Source organism: Schistocerca americana, chromosome 1 (genome assembly GCF_021461395.2).
Source record: "Schistocerca americana isolate TAMUIC-IGC-003095 chromosome 1, iqSchAmer2.1, whole genome shotgun sequence".
Classification (NCBI taxonomy): domain Eukaryota; kingdom Metazoa; phylum Arthropoda; class Insecta; order Orthoptera; family Acrididae; genus Schistocerca; species Schistocerca americana.
The window spans coordinates 379,312,022-379,332,034 of NC_060119.1; the positions used below are offsets into that span (position 1 = coordinate 379,312,022).

The window sequence follows — 20,013 nt, forward strand, 5'->3', positions numbered from 1 at the left end:
GTGGTAAGGGGCAAAACCCGTGAAAAAGGAGGATGGGATATAAAGTCCCACTCACAATGAGGTTATTATTAACAGAGGACAAGTGCAGTTGCGGAAAAGATGGGGAAGAACCTCTGCCATGTTCTTTTCCAAGAAACCATACCAGGATTTGCTTTAACTAGTTTAGGGAATTCGAACCTCAGTCCTTTCAAATGCAAGCTCAGTGTCGTAACGACTGCACTGTTTCACTTAGTGCCAAATGTTGCCTCCTGTGTTTGGTAATGACACATTCTACTACTCTCTGCATTGAACAAAATGGAACAGTTGTAAAGACACTGGACTCGAACTGCCCCTGAAGATGTAACAAGTATATTGTTTCATGTGACATCTGTCTGTGAAGTTAATCACAGTGACAAACTACAAACGCCTCACAGGCAAATGGAGTAAAATAATCTCTTACTTTCAGCTGACTAAGGATGTCAAAAGTATCTTAGTGCAAGCTTTCTAATGTTTTTTTTATAAGTAGTAAAATTTTCAACAAAAACAGACAGATTTGTAGTGTTTAATCTAGTGGAGGGAGACAATCTGACATAGCATGCTAACTTAATATTTACACACAAGTTCAAGAACAAATTTTTACAAATGTAGGTAATGACAAACATGTAAAAATGCACCTTAAATGTGGATTGATATATAAGTTTGCTAACACAAGTCTGTGGCATAAGTATTATCAAAATAGCAAATTTATAACAAAGACTAGTGCAAAACATCACAACATCACTCTTTTCAATATTTCATTAATAGTAAAGTCCTTAAAGACAGAATATTACCTCAGTTCTTACAATCCTGGAGGTAGCCCTGACAATGACATATTTGAAGGAAAGATCTTGGTATGACTTTGGATAGTCAAAGCAGAATTATAATGACTGAACAAGATCTGAAATGGTTTTTCTCAGCAAGGTAGCACACTGTATCCACAACTAGGTTTGATCCCTGTATACTAAAGGCTGTAACATAATCAAATGGTCCAAACTTTCAATGGTAGTGATACTTGTTATACATTTGCAGAATCATATTAAGCAACAGCTTATGGAAGCTGCCTCTGCCTTAGTAATTCTTACCCTGTGCATCTTGAAGCTGATTCTACTGCACATGTCAGCAGTTGAAAAGTTTTGTGAGAAAGTCGTTTGGTATTAATACTGAACATGAAATGCATCCATAAAACAATGTCTGCTGCATGGTCTTTCCACCAGTGAGATTCCCTCATTGATTTTTTTAAAATTTTACAGATCGAATTGACTGACTTATTGTTTTTTTATTCGTAAATAATCACCACCCCAAAAGCATTACTTTCATTGGCAACTGACAGTATGCAATCTTTCAGTTTCTTCTGCTGTTAATTAAGAATGCTAAAAGTATTTAGATCTGAAATGCTAGCTTTTGTTACCATAAGCCATGCAAAAAGGGATGATCCACATAGTTGAAGACAGGAGCAGCCAGGGTTGAACATGCGAGTAACAGCTGAATGGCTGTGTTGATCTTGCTGACATATGTAGGTGCTAGTTGAGCTGTTACATGTGTAGCATCAAAATACCGGCTGAGTGTCTTCTGAAATTGTAAATTATAATTCCTATCATACAACACATTTTAATAATCAGATATTAATTACAGTTGTCGGAATGAAATTATAACTTACAGGTGGAGGCAGAGACTGGTATCGGATGTAGAAACCAGCAGCAACCAGAAGTAGATCTCTTGCAATAATCATGCCAGTCAAGGCAACTGTGAGAAATGACATAAAATGAGATTAAGAGTCACAACAAATCTCATCTAAAATACACTATTGGCCATTAAAATTGCTACACCACGAAGATGATGTGCTACAGATGCAAAATTTAACCGACAGGAAGAAGATGCTGTGATATGCAAATGATTAGCTTTTCAGAGCATTCAAACAAGGATGGCGCCAGTGGTGACACCTACAACGTGCTGACATGAGGAAAGTTTCCAACCGATTTCTCATACACAAACAGCAGCTGACCAGCGTTGCCTGGTGAAACGTTGTTGTGACGCCTCATGTAAGGAGGAGAAATGCATACCATCACTTTTCTGACTTTGATAAAGGTCGGATTGTAGCCTATCGTGATTGCTGTTTATTGTATTGCGACATTACTGCTCACGTTGGTCGAGATCCAATTACTGTTAGCAGAATATGGAACTGGTGAGTTCAAGAGGGTAATATGGAACGCCGTGCTGGATTCCAACGGCCTCGTATCACTAGCACTCGAGATGACAGGCATCTTGTAACAGATCGTGCAGCCAGGTCTCGATCCCTGAGTCAACAGATGGAGACATTTGCAAGACAACAACCATCTGCACGAACAGTTCGACGACGTTTGCAGCAGCATGGACTATCAGCTCAGGGATCATGGCTGCAGTTACCCTTGACGCTGCATCACAGACAGGAGCGCCTGTGATGCACGAATGGCAAAACATCATTTTTTCAGATGAATCCAGGTTCTGTTTACAGCATCATGATGGTCGCATCCGTATTTGGCGACATCGCAGTGAACGCACATTGGAAGTGTGTATCCATCATCGCCATACTGTCGTATCACCCGGCGTGATGGTATGGGGTGCCATTGGTTACACGTCTCAGTCACCTCTTGTTTGCATTGACGGCACTTTGAACAGTGGACGTTACATTTCAGATGTGTTACTACCCGTGGCTCTACCCTTCATTCCATCCCTGCGAAACCCTACATTTCAGCAGGATAATGCACGACTGCATGTTGCAGGTCCTGTACGGGCCTTTCTGGATACAGAAAATGTTTGACTGCCGCCCTGTCCAGCACATTCTCCAGGTCTCTCACCAATTGAAAACGTCTGGTCAATGGTGGCTGAGCAACTGGCTCGTCAAAATACGCCAGTGAACTGTGGTACCGTGTTGAAGCTGCATGGGCAGCTGTACCTGTACACGCCATCCAAGCTCTGTCTGCCTCAATGCCCAGGCGTATCAAGGCCATTATTACGGCCAGAGGTGGTTGTTTTGGGTACTAATTTCTCAGGATCTATGCACCCAAATTGCGTGAAATTGTAATCACATGTCAGTTCTAGTATATTTGTCCAATGAATACCTGTTTATCATCTGCATTTCTTCTTGGTGTAGCAATTTTAATGGCCAGTAGTGTACAAGGTAGTTATTAATTGGAATGTTCAGATCTTCAAAAAGTCATAAACTGGTTAAAAGATTTGATGTGTAACTTGGAGGAATAAGTCTCATGATGACAGAAAACATGTATCCAAATATATCTTGACTTTATTAGTTGCCATTTCATTCACACAAAATACCAGAGATATCATGGCCTGAAATATTTCTTTTACCACAGGAATTGCTTAATCTTGGATCTTTGCTCCTGATAGATTCTTTTCATAAAAAAAATGTGTTTCTAACTGAAGATGATAAATGAACAGATATGCCACTGTGAAACATTATAAATGTGACACTAGTTAGGGCACAACTCGTCGTTAGTTTTTAGTTATGCTTAACATTTTTCTATGTGAATTTCAATCATAAGCAACAGCAGTTTGATTTCCATGGGACAAACACCTATCTACATCTACAAACCTCAATTTCTTAATGCTATTCATCACACAAAAAGTTTTCATTGGAACTATGTCTTTTAAGGCTATTATTTCCATCTACATAAATTTCAACTTTTTTTGTCATCCACTGTTTTTATAACATACCTATTCATGCAAATTGTGGTTTCCTGTGTCTTGTCAAGCAGGATACATCACACATTATTGTTTCATTCTCTCTATTGATATCTGTTACTTTATAGTACCACAAGATGCTAAAATCATCATTTCTCTGGCTTAAATTTTACACTCAACATTATCCCTTTGTCTATGTCACAGATGTAACTCTGCTCACAAATCCTCTGGGACATTACGTACTTACATTTTAGTGATAAACAATCTTCAGCAATAGTAGGCAGAATAAAAAATTCACTTTTATTTGTTGCTTTTTTGTGTCTGTTTAAAGGGGGGGTGGGGGGAGTGAGATGTATTTTGTAATATATGACAGCTTCTATCTGACTGACAGTGAACCTTACAATTGTTAGTAAAACTAACAAACACAAAAATGCTATATTGTGCAATAAAAAAGAATTAATAAATGTTACTAAATATTATTGATTATGCATATGAAGGCACATGTTTGTAGGATATAATACAATTGCGCTATTAAAAAATGTTCTGTGCTTATTTGTATCTTTTGGCCATCGGACTTCTCTTACATTTTAATTGAAGCTGCAGGCAATGCAGACCCAACTCCGGCACTTGTCATAATCAAGAAAATTCTCCTTGTGTGTTCTTCACTTCACTTCAATAAATAAAAACATACTTGATAATGTTGTTCAATTTAATATTATTCACACACACATACAATACATAGATTTCGCAATACTTAAAATTGCACATCTTCATCGTCCTTCTACATACCAGGGGGGGAGGGGGGAGGGGTGGGGGAACTGTACAAAAATTGAATGTTTTTTCTTTCATTTGTCTGTGCCTTACCACACATTCATAATTAACATCTTTGCCAACTGTCTTGTTGCTCAGTGTTTGTTTTTAATAAATCTTAATTTTACGGCATCCTGGGGGCTTTTCATCATGTACCTACACAATTGCCCCCACACTGTACGTTGAGATATATGGAGATGTACAGTGTTTTTTTATTTTTTTTTTTTTACATTTGCCGATAGGGGTCGGTATCCTTTATTGTCAGCTTTTTTATTTAATGGAGTGAATATGTCAGCTTACCCTATGTATGTTGGAATTCTACAAGAAATTAAAGATTATATACATAATATGACAGTCCATTACTTGTCTGAATTTAGCACACTAACAATAATGTTCTGTTTGCTTCATTGTCACTGCCAGGTTTTGCGCTGGTGTACTGGCCGATTTGGCAGCTAAGAGCTAGACGCTAACACACAACAGGCTAGAAGCTACTGTCGCATGGGCATACACTCGCTTTCTTGGTGTTGATTTCACATTGACTATCACACTTTCACCTGAGTGTCACATACCGAAGAATCGCTATGGCGTTTTTCTTCATTCTGGGTGCAATGGATGTTTGCTTATTGTTCAAAATCCGATGCTGTGGCAGAAGATCTCAATTTTTATGGCACGGGAATCATTAATACCCGTCGTACTCGTATTTTCAGCAGAGAGAAACCTGACCAACAGCATCTGTCGATGAGGTAAGTACGGGCTCGAACAATTATAGTTCACTTGTCAGTGTGTCAAGCGGTGCGAGCCACAATACTCAGAAGTTATTTCATTGCAAACGCATGTTCCTGTCACCGCACTAGACCGGCCACTTGTTGAAAGAGATGTATAGCCGTCCAAAACACTGTATAAATTGCTTGTCTTCAAAGTTCATTTCTTCATATACAGTTTGATTTCCAATGAAAATTCATACAAGTATTGAGTTATAACAATATACATAACATGATATCTTACACCTACGGCTGACATTCCATCCATCGCTTATATTACAAACATAAATTTCTCATGAAATTTTCATTAACTGGGTTCTGTTACTACAGTCTGTCTGTTAGTTTCAACTTTTCTTCGTTCACATCACATATACAAATTAATTACATATCGCATTATTATGATACAATACAAGGATATGGTACATTTTTGCTTCATTTTATAGATACGCTTTTATCACTTATGGGAGCTCATTTCTTCCTAAGGTAGAAGAGGGAGAAAAACATTGGAAATAGGACTAAAACACTGCACATTGCTGGCCTAACCACGCTTGGCGCCGCCTCCTTTGTTTGGGAGGGAAGAAGGGAAATACTCATCTACTGGCTCAAGGATTTATGAGGAAATGTTACTCATACAATGATGGGACTAGATGCCAAGGAACTTTTGTTTCACTGAAATAAGTGTACCTACTAGTCACCCATGCAGTATCATGTTGTTTCTTCATGTGTTAGTGCTGTTTACTTCATTTCACATGTAGCTTAGTGTGTAACATGAAGTTTTAACCAACATAGACTTGTCTTTCTCAAATACTGGAAATGTCATTATTCAAGCTTTCATGTGACACGATAAAAATTAACCAGTTTTTGTAAAATCTTATACTTAAATGTTTATGTGTACTCTGCAGCGAACAGGTATTGATAATTGTCACAGAGAGAGACACTGCGACGATGCATATTTCATTGTTAAATTTTGCCTTATGACCTTTGTATAAATATCCTTATAACTAAATTGTTTACTCGAGGTGTGGCCTATTTCTTCAATTGGTACCTGCTACTCTCGACATAATTCTCTTTTTCTGCGCCGTGACGACGCACTGGTCGCTGAAAGAAAAAACTTAAAACTAACTGCATTACGTAGCTCAGTGGCGACTGATACATTTGGTCATTGCATACATCCACAGATATTTCCGTACTTTGTGTAAAGTCATAGACATTTGTTTATTCTGTTACCCATTAAGATCATTTACTCTGCAAAGAAAATTATTTGACATCTCTCACAGTATTTTGTTGTTAGCCCTTAGCTTACACGCCTCGTATAGTTTTTCATTTACTTTGTATTTAAGTTAGGTACATATTGCATTCCTATTTTTGTTGCGTCTTCTGCCAGTCTGTTGCGCATGTGCACAGGTCAATGTCTCCTATTCTGCTACTGACGTCAGTGCGTATTGTTGAGTGCGTGGCAGCTGAGCCATAAGCAAATTTCATTTATACTTTCGCTTCGCATGAATTGGTGTATTCTTCTCATTGCTGTTAATTTTTATGCCTACATATTCAAATCAAAAGAATTACTTATGCCTATACACATTACTTTACCTTAAAATATACTCCAGAAGCAAAATTACATTTAGAATTATGTACACTATGTATGTACAAATTATCTTGTGATACAAAAAAAAGGTTACCATGCTTTGTCATTCTATAAAGACTTTTATGTCTTTGTGAGGGTGGAGAACCTTGTCTCTTCCTGTTTTCTCATAAGCTAACCTGTACATCCCAGGATATGCTATTTTGGAAATTACATAAGGTCCTGAATAGAGTAATTGCCACTTCTTATTCAGTTTGCCAAATTTTGTTGACTTAGGGTGCATCAGTAAGAGGACTTGTTGCCCTCCAAAATATTGTGTAAGACGTTTCAGTTTCTTGTTATACATTTTCCTTCTATACTTGGCCCTGTTTTCTAGTATAACTACAGCTTGTTTGATTTTGTCTTTTAGTGTCATTTCTGTAGTGAGTATCTTTGGTATGGGAGACTCCCACTCATTCGTTTGTTTTGTCCAGACATCAATTCATTAGGTGTGAAACCTGCTGAAGAATGTGGTAGGTTATTGACAACATGCATGAAAGGAGTTATGTATTCTACCCATCGGGTGTTTTTGTGAGGGGTGTGTGTCCTTCTGGGTAAAAAAGGCTTACTAATATGTGCTTTATGCCCTGTGAGGTTCCAAATTGTTTCCACTTTTGCCCCGCGAAATATGAAGCATTGTCAGTTAGTAGTACCTTTGGTTTACCTACCCTTCTCAAATAGTCTCCCTCAATTCTTTCTCTGATATTTGTGGCCTTTGATATGGTTTGAGAAAATATCATATAGTGCTACTACGTATCTTACTCCTCGTTTACTTCTTGGATATGGACCAGCTATGCCCAGGCAAACTATATTTAGAGGACTTTTTGTGAGCTTAGGGTGTAGCTCAGTATAGCTCAGTATATTTTGACACATTGGACTGTTTTGATTTTTGACATATTGCACACTTTCTTAATACCTGCGGGACACACCTTCTCAAATTTGGAAACTAACAAACTGTTGCAATTTTTTCAGTACATTTGGGACCTGGATAAAGTGAAAGAACCAGAGGTTGTACAGAGTTTCAGGGAGAGTATAAGGGAACAATTGACAGGAATGGGGGAAAGAAATACAGTAGAAGAAGAATGGGTGGCTTTGAGGGATGAAGTAGCGAAGGCAGCAGAGGATCAAGTAGGTAAAAAGACGAGGGCTAGTAGAAATCCTTGGGTAACAGAAGAAATATTGAATTTAATTGATGAAAGGAGAAAATATAAAAACGCAGTAAATGAAGCAGGCAAAAAGGAATACAAACGTCTCAAAAATGAGATCGACAGGAAGTGCAAAATGGCTAAGCAGGGATGGCTAGAGGACAAATGTAAGGATGTAGAGGCCTATCTCACTAGGGGTAAGATAGATACTGCCTACACGAAAATTAAAGACACCTTTGGAGATAAGAGAACGACTTGTATGAATATCAAGAGCTCAGATGGAAACCCAGTTCTAAGCAAAGAAGGGAAAGCAGAAAGGTGGAAGGAGTATATAGAGGGTCTATACAAGGGCGATGTATTTGAGGACAATATTATGGAAATGGAAGAGGATGTAGATGAAGATGAAATGGGAGATATGATACTGCGTGAAGAGTTTGACAGAGCACTGAAAGACCTGAGTCGAAACAAGGCCCCCGGAGTAGACAACATTCCATTGGAACTACTGACAGCCTTGGGAGAGCCAGTCTTGACAAAACTCTACCATCTGGTGAGCAAGATGTATGAAACAGGCAAAATACCCTCAGACTTCAAGAAGAATATAATAATTCCAATCCCAAAGAAAGCAGGTGTTGACAGATGTGAAAATTACCGAACTATCAGTTTAATAAGTCACAGCTGCAAAATACTAACACGAATTCTTTACAGACGAATGGAAAAACTAGTAGAAGCCAACCTCGGGGAAGATCAGTTTGGATTCCGTAGAAACACTGGAACACGTGAGGCAATACTGACCTTACGACTTATCTTAGAAGAAAGATTAAGGAAAGGCAAACCTACGTTTCTAGCATTTGTAGACTTAGAGAAAGCTTTTGACAATGTTGACTGGAATACTCTCTTTCAAATTCTAATGGTGGCAGGGGTCAAATACAAGGAGCGAAAGGCTATTTACAATTTGTACAGAAACCAGATGGCAGTTATAAGAGTCGAGGGACATGAAAGGGAAGCAGTCGTTGGGAAGGGAGTAAGACAGGGTTGTAGCCTCTCCCCGATGTTGTTCAATCTGTATATTGAGCAAGCAGTAAAGGAAGCAAAAGAAAAATTCGGAGTAGGTATTAAAATTCATGGAGAAGAAATAAAAACTTTGAGGTTCGCCGATGACATTGTAATTCTGTCAGAGACAGCAAAGGACTTGGAAGAGCAGTTGAATGGAATGGACAGTGTCTTGAAAGGAGGATATAAGATGAACATCAACAAAAGTAAAACACGGATAATGGAATGTAGTTGGATTAAGTCGGGTGATGCTGAGGGAATTAGATTACGAAATGAGACACTTAAAGAAGTAAAGGAGTTTTGCTATTTGGGGAGCAAAATAACTGATGATGGTCGAAGTAGAGAGGATATAAAATGTAGACTGGCAATGGCAAGGAAAGCGTTTCTGAAAAAGAGAAATTTGTTAACATCGATTATAGATTTAAGTGTCAGGAAGTCATTTCTGAAAGTATTTGTATGGAGTGTGGCCATGTATGGAAGTGAAACATGGACGATAAATAGTTTGGACAAGAAGAGAATAGAAGCTTTCGAAATGTGGTGCTACAGAAGAATGCTGAAGATTAAATGGGTAGATCACATAACTAATGAGGAAGTATTGAATAGGATTGGGGAGAAGAGCAGTTTGTGGCACAACTTGACCAGAAGAAGGGATCGGTTGGTAGGACATGTTCTGAGGCATCAAGGGATCACCAATTTAGTATTGGAGGGCAGCGTGGAGTGTAAAAATCGTAGAGGGAGACCAAGAGATGAATACACTAAGCAGATTCAGAAGGATGTAGGTTGCAGTAGGTACTGGGAGATGAAAAAGCTTGCACAGGATAGAGTAGCATGGAGAGCTGCATCAAACCAGTCTCAGGACTGAAGACCACAACAACAACAATAACAATTTGCCTACTCCATAATGTCCCTATATTTCATGTGAGTGTCTTATAAATTCATTGATGTAATCTTCAGGAACACACACACACACACACACACACACACACACACACACACACACACACCATTGATCAGATTTTTCATGTTTCCCATGCAACAAAACGCCCTGGTATTCCTGATACCATTTACTTACCACTCCACCTTCATCTTGCTTAAGGTTTTGCATGACTACTCCACCTGCGATTATGCTGTTGTATAATTTTCATTTGCTTACAAAACTTTTGGCAATCAGGCTGTTGTGCTGAACCTGCATTAATAACGTTCTGATTTCTGCATCCTGCTCTGTTAATTCACCAAATTCCTCTAAACCTTGTGGTAACCTGGACAAGACATCCACAATAACATTCTGACTTCCTTTAATATAAATGATTTCGAAACTGAATTCTTGTAAATATAGACACCACGTAGCTAATCGACGATGTAATAGTTTACATCTTAAAAGAAATGACAGTGACTGATGGTTACAATAAATTTTGGTATTCTTGCCGCACAAAAAATATTCAAACTTCTTAAATGCCCATCTTACTGCTAAACTTTCCAATTCTGACACAGAGTAAGATCTTTCTGCTTCTGGTAACATGCAATTAGCAAAACAGATGACCTTGAGTACTTCCTTACCTTCTTCCTCTCTCATCTGGAATAAGCATGCCCCCCAGCCCTTGATATGAGGCATCTGTGCATGGACAAAAGTCCATGGACATGTCAGGGTGCCTAAGGATGTTTGCATTTACCAATGCTTGCTTAATGTTATTAAAGTCCTCCTGACACTTACCATCACATAACCAAAGGACGTCTGCCACCACAAACAAATGATGTATATTTTCGACTTTCTTCATGAAGCTTTATTTGCCAGTAGGACACTTGGAGATCGAGTATACTGAAATATTTTGTATTGTAAAACTTTAGAAGCTGTTCGTCCAAGTTGTCTGGTCTTAGGCATACTGGTACTATAATCTTACTGATACGTCTAGCACCAAGAACTAATCCTACAGAACCATATGGTTTGCTTCCTGGTAATATTGGACTATAATAAGTTGAAAATGAAGGTTGTCTAATTCCCCATTTAATCGTATGATTGATCTCTTCCTTTACTGCCTCTCCTTTTGTCCATAGAATAGGATATGGCATTATACAAAATGTTTTATGTGGGTGGACTTCAAATTTATATTCATAGTCCTTGATTACTCCTGGCTCCCTAATGAAAACAATGGCATACTTAAATAGCAAGTTAGAACGTTCTTGTCATTGCATCTCTTTTAGTACCTGTGATTAACTTAGTTTCTGCTCTACAATTTCGTAACTAACCTCAGTGTTTGCTTCTTGTTCAGTAATAAATTTGTTTGTGAAATATACAGCTGGAAAGGAATACTGTACCACTACATTTGACTCTAGTTTGTTTTTGTTACTTTCATCAGCTGGTCTGACTAAATCAATAGAAAAGATGTGATCCTTTACAAAAAAAAGTGCCATTTACCATTACCTACGTCAATCTGCGTTTTGTATGTTCTGAATGTGTCCATGCCAGTAAGACAATTAACTACAAGTTTGTTGATTATAAGAAAGTTGCACTTCTCTGTAAAATGTTCAATTTGTAATGGAATAAGTGCTTGATGTTTAACCAATTTAGCCTTACTGCCTGTAGCAGTTTGCACCTTGCAATTTTGGACAGGAAATGTTGGGAATTTGTCTCTCTTCTTGTGATGGTGTTCAGGTTGTGTCAAACTATCAATTTTGGCATTCATATCTTGTTTCATATCAATGAATCTGTTGTTCATATTGTGTTTCTTATCATCAAAGTTCACGTTTATTTTAGATAATAACTGCCATAGTAATGCTTCAGATGTACCACTGTGGTTGCTGTCAACTGTACTTTCCAAGTTTGTGTTGTGATCAAGTGGCGTCTGTAATGTGCTGTCAAAATTCATATTGGAATCACTCTCAATGTTTCACTCAGGAGCGGTACGTCGCTCTGGGAGATGCATGACAGTCTCATCAATTGTAAACATTGTGTCGTCAAGGTTGTTCTGCTGTGAAGCATTGCTATCATTTGTCACTCCTGCGACACTCATCTCTGATCTACTTAAACTTTCTGCAGTAAGCATGCACGGTGCCTGAACTTTGTTCAGTCTCGCAGTTCTACACCATCTTGGATGATTGCATTTTCGCTATTGTTGTCAACAATGGGCATATATTTTTTGGCCCTGTTCTATGTATATGCAAAAAATGAAATTCTCACAAAAATTTTAAAAATTTCATATGCTATTACATCTGACAAATGCAATTCACATGATGTCAAACCCTGTTTTATGCTGCACAAACTATTGTGTCACAATTCTTTATGATTTACTGACAATATGTATCACACTGAAAAATTTCTGTAAAGTTTTTGCAAATAAAATTCAAGGAAGGGAATGATGAGCAAAAGGTTTCTATCTGCATCAAAGGAAGCATTACCAAGTGTAACTATGCAAGCAACTTGCCTAGCCGTCCTACCTTTGCTGCGCCAAACAAAACAGCTTACGACTGAAAATTTTACATGACCTGGGTCCACTTCTTAACCCATTCAAAATTTTTTCACCTCAGTTCTTGCCTTTTTGTAACACTTGCTCCCCATCGTGATTCATGCAAACAGAAAATACAGGCAGTTAGTTTTTATGATTCATAACAATGTCATAGAAATTTGTTACTATAACAATAGTTAACAAACACTACTCACAACGCTGCCCTGAAGTCCTGGCACACAGGTTGATAGTTGCAATTAAAAAAAAAAATAAATAAATAAATTATTATTATTACTAAGTATTATTGACTATGCATATGAAGACACATGTTTGTAGGATGTAATATGACTGCATTACTAAAAAATGTTCTGCAATTATTTGTATTTTTTGGCCATTGGACTTCGCTAACATTTTAATTGAAGCTACAGGTGACGGACTCCGAGAACACCGGCGCTTGTCATAATCAAGAAAATCTTCCTTATATGTTCTTCACTTCACTTCAATAAATAAAAACATACTTGATACTGTTGTTCAATATAATATTATTCACACACACATATGATACATGGAGCTCACAATACGTCATATCTAAATTCATCCATCTTCATCGTCCTTCTACGTACGAGAGAGTGTAAGAGTAATAACAAAAAAACTGTACAAAAATTGAATGTTTTTTTCTTTAATTTGTCTGTGCCTTACCGTGCATTCATAATTAACGTCTTTGCAAACTTTCTGTTTCTTTTTTTGTTTTTAATAAATCTTAATTTTACAGCGTCCTGCGGGCCTTTCATCATGTACCTACACAATTGCCATTGTTTAATTACTAGCAAATTGCTCTCTGGTTCTAACCATTTATTGACTGTAATCTAAATAATACTGTACCTTTACCTAATAATTCCGGGTCATGACCAATGAGTCCTGCTGTTGTAGAAACCAGACAAGATCAATAAGTTATTTATTGGGCCTACTGAAAGCTGTAGTAGTGATATCAACATCAAATAAATATAATCAAAATAGACTGATGCCTAGTGGTGGTTTATCCTGTGGTGCAACGGAGAAATCAACCCTTGCAGAAGTATTTATGAATGAGAAAATTTTACAAAGCATAAAGATTTTATAAACTTCAACTCAACCATTCTTCTGGCTCTGTGAAAGATTTGGTAAAATATATGAACTGTTCTGTTGAAGTCTACCATCATTTTTGAGATTAACAGTCAGCTCTTATGTGCTCTGCTTGATATGTGCACAAAATCCAGTTCTGCAGTTTTAGCCCAAGCAACGAGTCAGAATATAGACATTAGAATCTTTGACTGAAGTTAATGGGATTCCTAGTTTTTGTAGCCCTTTCTTGAATAGAATAAGTATGGAGCTTCAGGGAAACTATACATGAGGAATGAATTTACAGCTATATGAATGTGGGGTGTCTGTTTTTTCAGACATGTCTGAAAGAACAGACACCATACAGAATCTGCAGTCATGTTACATTATATATTATATGTAAATTGAAGGTACCGGGAGGGAGGAGGGGGGGGGGGGGCTGCATGCAAACCTGAGATCTCCTGCTTACTAGACAGTTGCATTAAACATTGTGCCACCCAGACACAGCGTTACCGTAAGTGCGTGGACTATCTTGGCCGACCCACACTGCCACACAGCACCACCTATCCGCAGTCCCTGTCCCAAGTCCTCCACACTCACTGCTTTGAGATTCCCGCAGGAGGTCGTGTGTAACTATGCATCCACACTGAACGAAGTGGATTCATTGTCCGTCAAGATGAGTCAGTTATATGAATGCATGGTGTCTTGTTTTTTCAGACATGTCCAAAAAACAGACACCATGCAGAGTCTGCAGCTGTGATACATTATATGCAAATTGAAGGTGGGGGGCGGGGGGGGGGGGGGGGGAAGAGGAAAGGGAAGGGAAGGGCTATTGACATCAGCTTCCTCAGTACTGTACGCGGAATCAGCGGTGATGAGTGAAACTGTTTGCCAGACAGGCATTTGAACCAGGGATTTCCCACTTACTAGGGAGTTGCATTAACCACTGTGCCACTGGACAGTGTTTATCAAAATGGCACAGACTTATCTCAGCAAACCTCTTGGCTGGCCCACACTCCTACCTAGCACCACAAATCCACAGTCCCTGTCCATGGCCTCCATGATCGCTACTTTGAGATTCCCACAGGAAGTCAGGTGTAATTATGCATCCACACTGAAGAAGGTGGATTCATTGCCCATCAAGGTGAATCAATTACGAGAGCTGGAACTTAAATAGTAGCAACTATTTATTCACAACCGATACAAAAGAGTTACATGTTTCACCTGTTACTGTCCTTCAAAGTAGTCACCAGTGTTGTGTAGAACCCATTGCCAGCAATATGGAAGGTATAGTATACCATTAGTAGAGCCTGTTCTGTTGACGGTGCGAATGGATTGGTCTAAAGTTATGATGATTCTTATGTAAGACTGTGATGGTGTTATCCTAACGCATTACGTTCCTCCACAGCAGATCGTCAATGCACAGTGTTACTGTTCATTTTTGGATCACCACCTGTGACCAGCTTTGCGAAAGAAGCAGTGACACTTTCTGCGCAAACCACCCATCATTTTGCGTGACAATATGCGGGCGCATACAGCACAATCTGTGGTTGCTCTGTTCAATCGATGGGACTGGGAAGTACTGTACCATCCACCATATTCTCCGGACTTAAGTCCTTGTGACTCTGATTTGATTCCGAAGATGAAGGGAACACTTCATGACATTTGCTTCAGAACTGTTCCAGAGATTCGACAGGCAGTAGACTGCTCCATTCGCACCATCAACAGAACAGACTCTGCTAACGGTATACTACACCTTCCACATCACTGGCAACGGGTTCTACACAATGCTGGTGACTACTTTGAAGGACAGTAACAGAGGCAAACAAGTAACTCTTTTGTATCGATTGTGAATAAATAGTTGCCACTATTTAAGTTCCAACCCTCGTTTATGAATGTGTGGTGTATGTTCTTTCAGACTTTTTTCCCTCATCCACCCTCCACCTGTAATTTACATATAAGATATCACAGCTGCAGATTCTGCATGGCATTCATATAATTGATTCACCTCAGTCAGCAATGAATCCACCTTCTTCAGTGAGGATGCTCAATTACGCCTGACCTTCTGCAGGGATCTCAAAATAGCGAGCATAGAGGACGTGGACTGGGCCTATGGTTAGGTGGCACTAGGTGAGAGTGTCAGTTGGCCAAGAGGTGTGCCAAGATAGTCCACGCAGTTGCGATAAACACTGTGTCCAGGTGGCACATTGGGTAATGCAACTGCCTAGTAAGTGGGAGATCCTGGTTTTGAATCCCAGTCCATCACATAATTTCCCTCATCGCTGCTGATTCCACCCAGTGCTGATGCAGCTGACATCAGTAGTCCCTTCCCTTTCCTTCCCTTTCTCCTCCCCTCCACCTTCAATTTACATATAGAGTTTACAGCTCTCAAACGTGCTGTTCCACTTCTGCAATTCCTCTTGAAAATGATTTGTAGGTCGCTTTAACAAGACAATGAAACTCCTGAAAGTGACTGTTACCATACCAATGGCAATGTCTGACATGGAGCGATCTTTCTCTGCCCTGAACAGAATAAAACCATTTCTGCTAGGTACTATGGGTCAAGAGTGGTTGACGGCAGTAGTGGCACTCGTGAGTGAAAAAGAATTTGTACACAGCATCACAGACTTTAACAAATGTGCCACTACAGATTCCCTGCTCTTAAAGAGAGGAGAAGGGTTTTTCTTACGAGCATTCATTGTAAAGTAAGTGTATTTATCTATAGCATTTATTATGTTGTTAATTTTTTTGCATTTTCATGTCAGTTATTTTGTACTTTATAGTCTATCTTCCAGTGAAGTGCCTAGAAAAAACTATCTGAAGTGCTAATGCTGCCCATTAAAACTGCAGCATGAGGAAAAATTATCTTCCATTAGGAAAGTCGAATGCACTTCACGGCTGGAGATCTTTTGCCACCAGAAAAATATTAACTGCAACCTGACAAATGATCAAGTCATTATGAAAAATGCCCATTTTTGGGAATGATTCGAAGCCTGCTTCCTTGCTTGGAAGAAATGAAAAATACAACCCGGAGGGGCGGGGGGATATGAAATTGGTCCTGCTTTCTTGTCAGTAATCTATTTCTGTATTCTGCTAACTACTGTGAGGTGCATGATAGAGGGTACATACCATTATACCAGTTATTAGGGTTTCTTCCTGTTCCATTCCCGTATGAGGTGTGGGAAGAATGATTCTTTGAATGCCTCTGCGTGTGCAATAATTACTCTAATCTTATCCTTACAATCCCTATGGGAGCAATATATAGGGGTTTGTAATATATTTCTAGAGTCATCATTTCAAGCCGATTCTCGAAACTTTGTTAACAGACTTTCTCGGGATAGTTTACGTCTATCTTCAAAAGTCTTTCAGTTCAGTTCCTTCAGTATCTCTCTGACACACTGCCATGGATCAAACAAACCTGTGGCCATTCATGCTGCCCTTCTCTGTATATATATTCAGTATCCCCTGTTAGTCCTATTTGGTACAGTCCCAAACACTTTAGCAATATTCTAGAACTGGTAGTACGAGTTATTTGTAAGCATTCTCCTTTGTAGACTGTTCACAGCTTCCCAGTAATCTACCAATAAACTGAAGTCTACCTTTATCCACAACTGAGCCTATGTCATCAGTCCATTTCATATCCCTACAAAGTGTTACATTCAGGTATTTGTATGAGTTGGCAGATTCCAATAGCGACTCATTGATATTATAGGATTCTATGTTTTTTTTTCCTTTTGTGAAGTGCACAATTTTACATTTCTGAACATTTAATTACCAATCTTTGCACCACATTGACATCTTATCAAGATCTGATTGAATATTTATGCAGCTTCTTTCAGACAGTACTTCTTCATAGATAATTGCAACATCCACAAAAAGTCTGAGGTTACTATTAATATCTTCTAAGATTCTGCAACAAATCAATGTCAAGGATACCGGACAGTAGTTTTGTAGATCATTTCTACTACCCTTCCTGTAGACAGGTGTGACTTGTGCTATTTTTCCAAAAACTAGGCATGTTTTTGTTTGAGGGATCTACGATACATTACAGTTTGAAGAGGAGCTAATTCAGCCACAAATTCAGTATAGAATCTGACAGGGATTACATTGGGCCCTGGAGCTTTGTTCAATTTTAACAATTTCAGATGTTTATCAAAACTGCTGACACTTATACTTATGGGGGTCACTCCAAAAGAAGTGCACACTATTTTTTTTTTTTTAACTTCATCTTTTATTCTACATGTTTGAAAGTTTTACAGTGTGGAGATACATCCTTTAGGAACAATATTTTCATTTCTCCACATAATTTCCATCCCTCTCAAATGCCTTACACCATCTTGGAACCAGCACCTGTATACCCGCATGGTAAAATTCGGAACCAACCTGTTGGAGCCACTGTTTGGCAGCGTGCACAAGGGAGTCATCATCTTCAAACCTTGTTCCACGAAGACAGTCTTTCAGTTTCGCAAAGAGATGATAGTCACATAGAGCCAGGTCAGGACTAAAAGGCGGGTGTTTCAGTGTTGTCCATCCGAGTTTTGTGATCGCTTCCATGGTTTTTTGACTGACATTTGCCCGTGCATTGTCGTGCAACAGCAAAACCTCCTGCTTTGGCCAATGTGGTCGAACACAACTCAGTTGAGCTTGAAGTTTCTTCAGTGTCATATATGCATCAAAATTTATGGTGGTTCCACTTGGCATGATGTTCACAAGCAAGAGTCCTTCAGAATCGAAAAACACCGCAGCCATAACTTTTCCAGCAGAAGGTGTGGTTTTGAATTTTTTTTTTTCTTGGGTGAATTTGCATGATGCCACTCCATTGATTGCCTCTTCGTCTCTGGTGAAAAATGATGGAGCCATGTTTCATCACCTGTCACAATTCTTCCAAGAAATTCATCTTCACCATTCTCGTGCTATTCCAAAACTTCTCTGCATACCATTTTTCTTGTTTCTTTGTGAGCCACTGTCAACATTCCTTCCCCTATCCCAACGTAGCGTGACCATTCGTTCACTGTGATGCGTCTGTCAGCAGTCACCAATTCGTTAACTCTCTGCACATTGTCTGGAGTGTGTGCAATACGAGGCCTGCCACTGCGAGGACAATCCTCAATATTGCCGAGCCCACTTTCATCATATAACCTGCTTACCTACCAACTAACTGTACTGCGATTGACAGCAGCATCTCCATGCACCTTTTTCAACCTCTTGTGGATGTTTCCCACTGTCTCGTTTTCACAGCACAGGAATTCTATGACAGCACATTGCTTCTGACGAACATCAAATGTAGCAGCCATCTTGAAGACATGCTTTGATGGTGCCACTCACGGGAACAGGTTGAACTAAGTTTGAAAACAAGCGGGAAGGATGTATCTACACACTGTAAAACTTTCACAAATGCAGACTGAAAACTGTATTTTTACAAAAATAGGGTGCATTTCTTTTGGAGTGACCCTCGTATTTCATTCATCTTTTCAGTGGTACAGGGATTAAATTGTGGCAGTCCTCCCGGTTTTCCTTTGTAAAGGAATGTTTGAAAACAGAGTTAAGCATTTCAGCTTTTGCTTTGCTAGCAACCACTGACATAATACTGTATGAGCATGATGGTTATATCAAACCTACATAACTTTTTTCATGTCACATTAGTTTAGATGCTTGTTGTTGTTGTTGTGGTCTTCAGTCCTGAGACTGGTTTGATGCAGCTCTCCATGCTACTCTATCCTGTGCAAGCTTCTTCATCTCCCAGTACCTACTGCAACCTACATCCTTCTGAATCTTCTTAGTGTATTCATCTCTTGGTCTCCCTATACGGTTTTTACCCTCCACGCTGCCCTCCAATACTAAATTGGTGATCCCTTGATGCCTCAGAACATGTCCTACCAACCGATCCCTTCTTCTGGTCAAGTTGTGCCACAAACTTCTCTTCTCCCCAATCCTATTCAATACTTCCTCATTAGTTATGTGATCTACCCATCTAATCTTCAACATTCTTCTGTAGCACCACATTTCGAAAGCTTCTATTCTCTTCTTGTCCAAACTATTTATCGTCCATGTTTCACTTCCATACATGGCCACACTCCATACAAATACTTTCAGAAATGACTTCCTGACACTTAAATCTATACTCGATGTTAACAAATTTCTCTTCTTCAGAAACGCTTTCCTTGCCATTGCCAGTCTACATTTTATATCCTCTCTATTTCGACCATCATCAGTTATTTTGCTCCCCACATAGCAAAACTCCTTTACTACTTTAAGTGTCTCATTTCGTAATCTAATTCCCTCAGCATCACCGAACTTAATTCGACTACATTCCATTATCCTCATTTTGATTTTGTTGATGTTCATCTTATATCCTCCGTTCAAGACACTATCCATTCCATTCAACTGCTCTT

At 39.0% G+C, this 20,013-nt stretch overlaps 1 protein-coding gene across 3 annotated transcripts in view; it reads right to left on the reverse strand.

Annotated features, from left to right (window-relative positions):
• The window catches only part of LOC124601003 (probable cardiolipin synthase (CMP-forming)), a 97,049-nt gene that overhangs the window by 5,664 nt on the left and 71,372 nt on the right, over positions 1–20,013 (reverse strand). For all 3 annotated transcript variants that reach the window (XM_047136210.1, XM_047136209.1, XM_047136211.1), the window contains 2 exons: positions 1,676–1,761; positions 1,427–1,587 (listed from right to left, as the gene is read on the reverse strand). In XM_047136210.1, coding sequence (XP_046992166.1) covers positions 1,427–1,587; positions 1,676–1,761 — 247 coding nt within the window. The remainder of the gene's footprint in view (positions 1–1,426; positions 1,588–1,675; positions 1,762–20,013) is intronic.